The 9226-nt window shown below is 36.9% G+C and overlaps 1 protein-coding gene across 1 annotated transcript in view; it reads right to left on the bottom strand.

Annotated features, from left to right (window-relative positions):
* Positions 1-9226, bottom strand: part of LOC109376187 (transmembrane protease serine 11E-like) — a 40811-nt gene continuing 31585 nt past the window's right edge. The window contains exons 7-10 of the mRNA XM_019631987.1: positions 8785-8962; positions 7611-7870; positions 6878-7020; positions 1-451 (exon numbers count right to left, since the gene is read on the bottom strand). Coding sequence (XP_019487532.1) covers positions 290-451; positions 6878-7020; positions 7611-7870; positions 8785-8962 — 743 coding nt within the window. The 3' untranslated portion in view covers positions 1-289. The remainder of the gene's footprint in view (positions 452-6877; positions 7021-7610; positions 7871-8784; positions 8963-9226) is intronic.

Raw genomic sequence — 9226 nt, 5'->3', positions numbered from 1 at the left:
AGGAAGGGATCACTACAACTTGTATATATGCATGATAAATTTATGTCAACAAGGCAAAAATTTCAATGACAGAAAATTAGAAAATAAATGAATATAAGCTGAGACTGAATCCATCTGGCAGAAACAGAATGCTCACATGTGGAGCAGAGCTAGGATGGAAATTATGCATCAGGCAGACAGTTTCATTCTTGGGTCAGATCCAGGGGACCTGCAAGGCTTCTTCTGCAATTCTGTATCTCTAAGAATGGCCTATGAACAAAAATGCACTCCACTCTACTACATTTTTCTCTTAGATACCAGTTTGGGCAGTGATCCAATCCCGGACGGCAGTCACTCTAGTATAAACACCAGGCTTATTGGGTTGCCCACATTCATCTCCCCAGCTCACTATTCCAGCAAGGTACCAGATATCTCTAGCATTTGGACTAACCAGTGGTCCTCCGGAGTCACCCTAAAGGAGAAGGAAGAGATTCGTAATTAATAATTCATTCACTACAGAGGAGTTTACTATTTTTCTAACTTGAGTTCAATGAAAAGGGGGCTCTCAAAAGTCTTCAATGTGTTCAAATACACAAGTGATTCCCTCTAAGTCAGTCATTTGCATAAAGGAGGCGCTCCACCACCTGGAGAATTGACTTAGCCTCAAGGTTCAGTATACTGATATTAAAGTCTCCATCTCTTTGAAGAACAGTGTTCATAACCTATCAGTTATGTCAGACAAAGTAACTGTCCATACTGGTTGCCTCTTTATCAGTGTGGCACAGTTCCTGAAAGAAGAGTGATGAGTCTATCACTGATAAAGAGCACAAACATTAGAGTCAGACACCTGGGTTTAAATCTCAAGTTGGGCCCTTCCAAGCTGGCTAAGACCTTTAGTTTACTTATTTGTAATGCTCTGAATAATACCTACCTTTGATGATTATTTTGCAGATTATGTAAAGCAGTGGATAAAATGTCTAGCATAGATCCTGGCACAAAGCAGGACTTAGTAAATACGTATACAAAATGCCATTGTTTATTTCTTATGAACTCAGAGGGCCGTTTCCTTAAAAAGGTCATAAAAACAAGGTACTGGCTGATCATTCCTCAAATTCCTGGTACCATTAAATATTAAGCACTCTATGAAGCTCTTAATTAGCATATTATCTCATTGACTCCAGTAATTCTGGCAACAAAACATGGGATTAGGTCTTATTTTCTCCATTTAACAATAAAGAAGCTGAAAAGCATAGAAATTAACTAATTTGCCTGTTGTCACATGCTATTTAGAGGCAGAACTTAAATTTGAATAAGAGTGACCTAACTCAGAACCCATTTCCTCCCCTACATTATACTATCTTCCTTGTGAATTTTTCTTTCATCCATGTAAAAAATTAACTTATAATAGCTGAATTTGAAATAATGTGTTTTTAATTTTTAAATCAATTACCAATAATTGTTTACTGATGCCTGCATACGTGGTAGGAGATATAAAGAGAGTAGAAACGTGCCTTCAACGAGCCTACAATCTATAAAAATATATATGCCATCTGATGCTATTTGAAAATAAATCATTTTGACAATTGAAACCCAGGTCTAGGCAGATCAGTTTACTATGAAGAAATAGTAGATGCCAGAGACAACAAAGTTTAAATCTGTTTAAGAAACAGGAAGAGTAAAGGAGTCTGAAAATAAAGTAATCAAAGAAAAAAGATGACAAAGTACCTAACAGCAATGAAGATGAAAAATAAGGTGATGTCCAGCAAGCACCAAATACATAAAGATACAGCCTATTCTGCTAATCATGTGTAAATTGAGGAGTTTTGTCAATATAAGATGGAAGTGATGATTTATATGTGTTTTGTCTCACTCCGGGAAGTCAGAATAATGGGAAGAGAATTATAATCTTCAGGAGAAAATTAAAAAGCTATCAACTCAGCTATTCACAGGCAGAAGCCTTTGGGACTTTGTTTTAACAAAATGTTTTAAAAGTTCCTGTGCCTAACCTACCACCACCACCACCACACATGCACACAAAGAGGCACACCCCAGCCTGGCTTAGTTCTTAGAGCTTGGCTGGATGCATTGCCTCCTCTGCTCAGGGCTGCACTCCCATGTGCATTGTGTCAGCCTCAAGAAGCCAATATTTCAACTCTATTGTTTCTATGCATTTTTGACATCCCATAAGTCAGCCTCCAGCCACCCTGGGCATTCTACCTGCCTACACTCCTCCAAGTTATTTTTCAAGGTACAATTATTTGTTGTTGTTAGTTCTCTGGTTACAAAGTTCCATAGCCTTTGTGGGGTCTGTTGGTCTGTCTCCAACCCTATTTTTTCCATACATTCTATTATTTTTAGTGAGCAGTTTAGTGAAAAGCAGAACAGGAAGTTTACTTAGGGATGCACATAACAGAAACTTTTAAAATTAGAAGTCCAACCAGGGAGTAATTCTAGTGATCAAGATATGAATTAATGAAGAAATCGAGTGTTAACAGAATTAATGGAGACAAAAGAGATAAATCTGGGAGCAATATTCTAGGACTTGAATGACTACAGGTGAAGGAGATATAAGAGTAAAAGATTCCAAGAATCCTGATAACATAAATGAGAAACTTGAAAATGGAAAATCCAGTTTAACATTTCAAGATGCCCAATGAGTTTGTGATTGCACATACACGAATTTTAGTCTTATGTTAACAACTTAAAACATATATGCATAAATGAAAAAAGCTTGGGAGTAGATAAGACTAAATTTGGGCAAGAGGTTAATTCTGGACATGTAATTTTAGAAGTCATTAAAGTGACAGCTGAGTTCAATGAAAAGATAGCTTCTTTCAGTGAATATATAGAGAAAAGAAAAATTTCGTCTGAGATCTGAGCCTTGAGGTACAGCCAGGCTTAGACAGAAGGAGAGAAAGAGGAACCAAAAGAAGGAACCAGAGCTGAGTGCTTGAGAGGAGGGGAGGAAATCAGCATATTTCAGATCCATAGAACTAAAAGAAGGATCATATTTTAACAAAGAATACATAGCAAAATGCCACTAAGATGGAAAACAGTAGGAGACACAAGTAAAGATTTTTGCATGTGAGGTTATTGATGATTTTTTCTGATATTAAAACATAGGAAGCCAGTCAACTGGCAAAATTGTCGGTGCTAGACATAAAAGAAAAAAGAAAGAAAAAAAAGATGGGTGACAGTTCTCTCCAGAGATAGCAAAGTAAGGAATTGTAATCCAAGGCTAAACTTGGTTATCCATCTTTAATTTCCCAAATTTGTAAAGAACATTCACCTTTAATACCATCATCAAAGTAGCATTATAGAATAGGAGATATATTTTTAGCTAAAATTATATGACTTCTGTGATTTACTTCAAAATAGATCAGGAATTTTGGGGTGGAGGGGAGGGTTGAGGGGATTGTGTTAGGATACACAGGGATGAAATAAAATTTGCTGTGTTTAAAATTGTTGAAGCTGGGTGATTAAGTACATGGGGGTTCATTACACTGTTTGCTCTACTTTTGTATACATTTGAAGTTTGTGTAATAAAAAATTAAAAATAAAAGACTAAAAAAGAATACAGCTGTTCCTCAGAAACTTTTAGGAAGACAGTTACTATGAATAGGGGCTGAGGTGTTTGAATGAAGATCATAAATGATGATCACAAATGTGAAGCACAAGGTGTTTTCAATAGTTTTACTAAATTTAGAGGCAAGTAGGATGAAGGGGATTAAGATGACAGAAGATCTACAATAACGTCTAAACAATGATTGTAGATTCTATTTTCTGTGACTATCAGGAAAACAAATAAAATACAGTTGATTCTCATTATTCATGGTAGCTATATTCTATGAAGTCGCTATAAACACTGAATTAGTGAATAGTCAATCATTGCTCCTAGGTAAATACAGGGTTAGGTTTCCATGAGTCTCTAGTCAGATTTTTGTCAACTCATCAATACATAAGCAAATCTTATGTGTGTTTTCTGTTTAAAGGCACCTTATTTAACATATATTTTTGATTCATTAACATTGAACTCACAGCCAACAGCACTATAACTCATGCCTAATGAGGTTTACCTAACACATATTTTCTCCATAAGGCACATCACACAGCCTCCTTGCACAGCAGAGCTACACTTGGGGACTATTTTAAATAGCAAAATCACCAAAAACACAAAAATGTGGAAAATGTGGCACTAAATAGGCCACAAAAAGGACTTAAGTTTATGGTATTAAAGCTAAAACAAGAAGGCAGCATCACCAGGGAGCAGTGAGCTCCCTGGACCCTGGTTTTTTGTTTTGTTTTGCTTTTGTTTTGTTTTGTTTGTTATGGGATCATGTTCATTGGGTGACTCAAATTTTTTGCCGCCCGGCACATGTTCGTGAATTACCATGAAAGCACCTTAAGTATTGACTTTGAGATTTTCAAACAAATCTTAGCAAGTAGGTAAATTCAGTATGGAATTTGCAAATAATGATAATTGAGTGTATTTTCCAGTGAAACTTTTATTAAGTTGGTTTATTTTAGTATGTTTATGTACAGAATCAACTTGAATTTTCTGTACAATTTTGTAATAGACCCAATCTACATTGTTTCATGTCGTCCTTCATGAACAAACAGGGCCTCAGTGCAGAAAAAGAAACACAGTGAAATGAGTTTAGTCTTCAGCATTTGCCAGAAGTGTGCAGAAAGGTCGGTTGGGCAAAAGAGTTTAATGTAACCAACTGAACTGAAGTGACTGAGCCAGAGGTAAACGTTGGGAAAGAACTAAAGATCAGCTGTGCATTAAGGGAAGTGAAGCCAGAAAGATGTTTATGCTCTGGACCAAGATGGAATAGACACTCCTTTTACCCAAGCTAAATACAGATAAAAACAAAAACAAAAAATCATAGACATTAAAAATAAATATAAAATGATTCTGAAAGGTAGAGCAAAGAAGGCCGATAAGCTAAGAACCTCAGGAATCAAGGGATGATGCAGCAGTGAGCTTCCTGGACCCTAGTTTTTTGTTTTGTTTTGCTTTTGTTTTGTTTGTTGTTGTTGTCATTGTTGTTAACTGTTTTCCCTTCATTTATCCTGGGCATGGAGCTGAAGAAACCAGCAACTTGTCAATAGGTGCAAATGAAAAAGAAGCCTCAAGAAAAGCTTTCTTTCTCTAGTCAACGAACCAGAAAGGGAAATAACCTAGGAGGACAGAAAAACATTTAGACAGCATCCTCTCTATTCCAGCCAAACAGAGAAGAAAAAAAACCCTGTTGGCCCCATCTCAACCCCTGTCAGCACAGGCCAAGTGGGGAGCTTGGAATTCCACCCATACCAGGTTGTATTGAGGCCCAATGCCTTCACTAGACTGGTGTCAGAGAAGACTGAGTGGGGAAGCAGACTTTCATTTTTGCCAGGTGACAACAAAGGCCTCCTCTATCCCCTCTGTCATGACCAGCTGGGGAGAGGGTACGGTCCAGTAGTAATGAGGTATAACTCTCCCTCCCACTAGGATAATATCAGAGGAGACCTAGTAGAGAGTCAGGACTCTCACTTCTGCCAAGCAGTAATGAGATCACTACCCCATGACACCAGTGGAGGCCCCAAGGGGAACAGTAACAAGGTGCTCCAGTCAGAGTGGTATCAGAGGAGGCCTACTGGGGAGCCTGAAATTCCACCTCCACCCAGCAAAATGAGGCACTGCACTCCCACCCAGGTGTCAAAGGAGGATGAATGAGGAATGAGGCAGCACCTCTCTACTCCTCTAGTGTGATGTCAGAGGAAGCCTGCTAAAATAAAAGATTTAGGTCAGATCCAGAGTCTCATAATGATACTCAAAATATCAACGATACATTTGAAAATCTCTCTCATACCGAGAACCAAGAAAATCTTGAATGAGAGAAGGCGATCGACGAACATTGACACTAAGATGACTCCGATTTTGGAATTATCTAATAAAAATTTTAAAGCAGCCATCACAAAAATATCTTCACAAGCAATTACTGCCGTGCTTGAAACAAATGAAAAAAATAAGAAGTTTCAGCAAAGAAATAGATGATATAGAAAAAGAATCAAATGGAAATCTTAGAACTAAAAATACAATGATCAAAAAAATGTTTTAAAACTTACTGAATGGTCTTAATAAAAGAATGGAGGCGACAGAATTAAAAATCAGTGAACTTGAAGATACAATGATAGAAATTACCCAATCAGAACAACAGAGAGAAGCGGAAAAGAAAAAATGAACAGAAGCTCAGGGTATTATGAGATTATTAAAAATGAGCTAACATTCCTGTATTAGAGCTGGAAGGAGACAGAAAAGAAGGTGGGGCTGAAAAATGTTCAAAGAAATAATAGCTGAAAATTTCCCAAATTTGTCAAAGAACATAAACCTGCAACTTAAAAAACTTAGCAAACCCCAAAAAGGATCGATAACCCAAGAGAATGTCTAGTCAAAAACACTAACAGATAAATCAAAATGGAATTCTAAAAAAAATTACTGCATGATTCTATTTATATAACACTCTTGAAATTATAAAATTATGGAGATGGAAAACAGAGAACAGACTAGCAATTGCCAGATGTTAGTGATGAGAGAGTGATGGGGGAGGAAAGTAGGTGTTACTCTGAAAGATCTTCGTGGTACTGAAATAGTTCTCAACTGTAGTGGTAATTACATAGATCTTCACATGTGACAAAATGCCATAGAACTAGAAGCAAACATTGTACCAATGTCAATTTCCAGCTTTTGTATTGTATACTATAGTTATGTGAGATGTAACCATTGGGGAACATTGGATGAAGGGTACATGAGACCCCTTTGTACTATCTTCACAACTTTCTATAAATCTATAATTAATTCAAAATATAATGTGAACAAAAATTATACTGCACACTAATAGACCAGACTACTTACCTGGCATGCATCTCTTTTTCCTTTCAAGGAACCAGCACATAACATTCTAGGAGTTAAGGCATCATTGTAAACTTCAGGTTCATTACAGGTTTTTGTGTCTATGAGATCCACCTGTACTTGCCGAAGACGATTTTGACTGTTGCCTAAAGGGGGAAAAAAAAAATCTCCATATTTGTAGATACATATATTTTATAGACCTGAAGAAAGTCTTTCATAATTATTGGACAAGATAGTGATATAGAATCTCAGGATATGTATTTTTTCAAATATAGTAATATTTGGGGAGAGAATTTTTTCCTATTTTAAATAAAAAGTTAGGTGCCTAGAAAAGAACCTAAAGTTGTTTAAGTAATTACCATTCCATTGCTAAGCTTAAAAGGTAATTTTAGTGGGGCAGAGCGGTTTTAGGGTTCTCCGATCTTCACAATTGGATATATTGATGATCCCTAATCTCTTATGATGTTAATTCCCTGGTAAAAAGTTCAAATATATTTATTCTTTCAGACACGTTACCAGCATTATTGCTATAGTAGTACTGATGCACTTGATAATAACCAAGGTATGAGGAAATTCATGTATCTTCTAAATAACTTGGTTTACCTGCAGGGTTGGCTTGGCCCAGGTTGGCATGACCAACCCACTAACATATTTTGGCATAAGACATTCCATTCTTTAAATGCCTTAGAACACTAAACTAGATTACTATGATTTGAGTTTCTCTTCAGGTCCTCACCATCATTTTTCCGTGCTCCAAATCCAGTCACAAACATCTCATCACCAGGGTGGAACTCATAGGATGCATCAGGGAGACAAATTCTGTGAACAGAATTTGTGTAGGGAACGGGGCTAGAAAGCTCTGCAACTGAAATATCATAGTCACGTGATGGATATTGGTATTTTTCATGGACAATGATCCTCCGGATGTTTCTTTTCATTTTTGGAGGATTTATTGTTACTCCAAAGGAGGCAGTCCATCTAGATGGGTCCTTATACCTGAGAAGGAAAGTATAAAGAATAAATTCCACTTTACCATGCTACCAATATAATGATTTCTACTAAGCAATTTAGTCTACAGGTGTCAGTATAAGTTTTTCTTTTTAAAATTATAGTTTCTGTGTATAGAAACAAACTATTTCCAATCTGAAAATCGGGTTCATGGGTCAGATCAGGTAGAAATCCCACAATGACATGTTTCTTGGGATATACATGCTGCTTTGCATGCTGAGTCACCCACTCCAGATCCTAAGGCCTTTTGACTTTTCTGGGCATCAGTGACTTCAAGGGACATATATGGAAAGCATATCCTGTGCAGAATGAGAGAACTAAATGTATTCTACGTGCACCATGTCAACTATCCACAAACATACACATTTCTCTGAAAATCAAAAAGGCTACACAATACTTTAACAAAGCATCACTATGCTATAGACCTTTTACACTGACTTGAAAGGCTTTCATTTCTTGGACTATAGCTAGTCAGCCTATTCAGTTGTATAATTTGTTACTGCCAGATTTCTTCACATTTAATTCTCATCATGTGACATTTCCCCATTGGGGTCAAATGTACGATCCACCTATCCATCTCTGATAGATACACAGCAGAGAGATACGGCTCTTCTCTTTGACATCAAGCTCAAAGTCCAAAGATGACATTAAAATTCCTGCTACCTTTGACAAATTATTGTTATTTATCAATGAATAATTTACCTATAAGTACCTCAATGCCATTTCCATTTTCAGACTCTAAAACTTCTTACTACAGTTTGTGAATTTTCCACTCTTTGTGATGTATATGTTCTTTACTATACACTAAACTCATCTCTACCAAACTTCATAAGGTATTTCCTTCTTGCCAAGCCCCAGTACACTCTGCTTACCCCCCGTCGCTCTCGAGGTTCAGGACTTACGTTCTAAAGCAATGAGCGGCACTCACAAGCCATGTGCCATTAATTAAAGTCGCTCCACAGCGATGGATCCCATCCCATTGCAGGCTAGCTTGCCACGGCCATTCACCCTCTTCTACCTGTGTCCCACCAACAATCCTGAGACTCTGTTTTGTAGTTTTACTCCTTCGAGTCCCACAACCTGCCAAAGAGAGAAAATGCATTAGTTAGTAGTTGTTTTTAAGTATAAAATTGTGTTACTATGGCCCAAATTTCTCATACTTTGTGCTCCAATAGTATTAAACATTTTCTCTGGTTCTTAGCATTTCTTAAACTGTTGTGTTTCATTATTCAACTCTTATTCATCATGTAAGATTTAAATTAGTCATTACCTCCTCTAGGATGCCTTCTCTAACAATTTCCTAACCCCAAACTGCATTAGTTATGATTTTCTTGATGCTTCCAT

The sequence above is a fragment of the Hipposideros armiger genome, unplaced genomic scaffold (assembly GCF_001890085.2).
Source record: "Hipposideros armiger isolate ML-2016 unplaced genomic scaffold, ASM189008v1 scaffold_1059, whole genome shotgun sequence".
NCBI classification, from domain to species: domain Eukaryota; kingdom Metazoa; phylum Chordata; class Mammalia; order Chiroptera; family Hipposideridae; genus Hipposideros; species Hipposideros armiger.
Note: the sequence above shows the minus strand (reverse complement) of the source record. Positions and strands in the feature narration are given on the sequence as shown.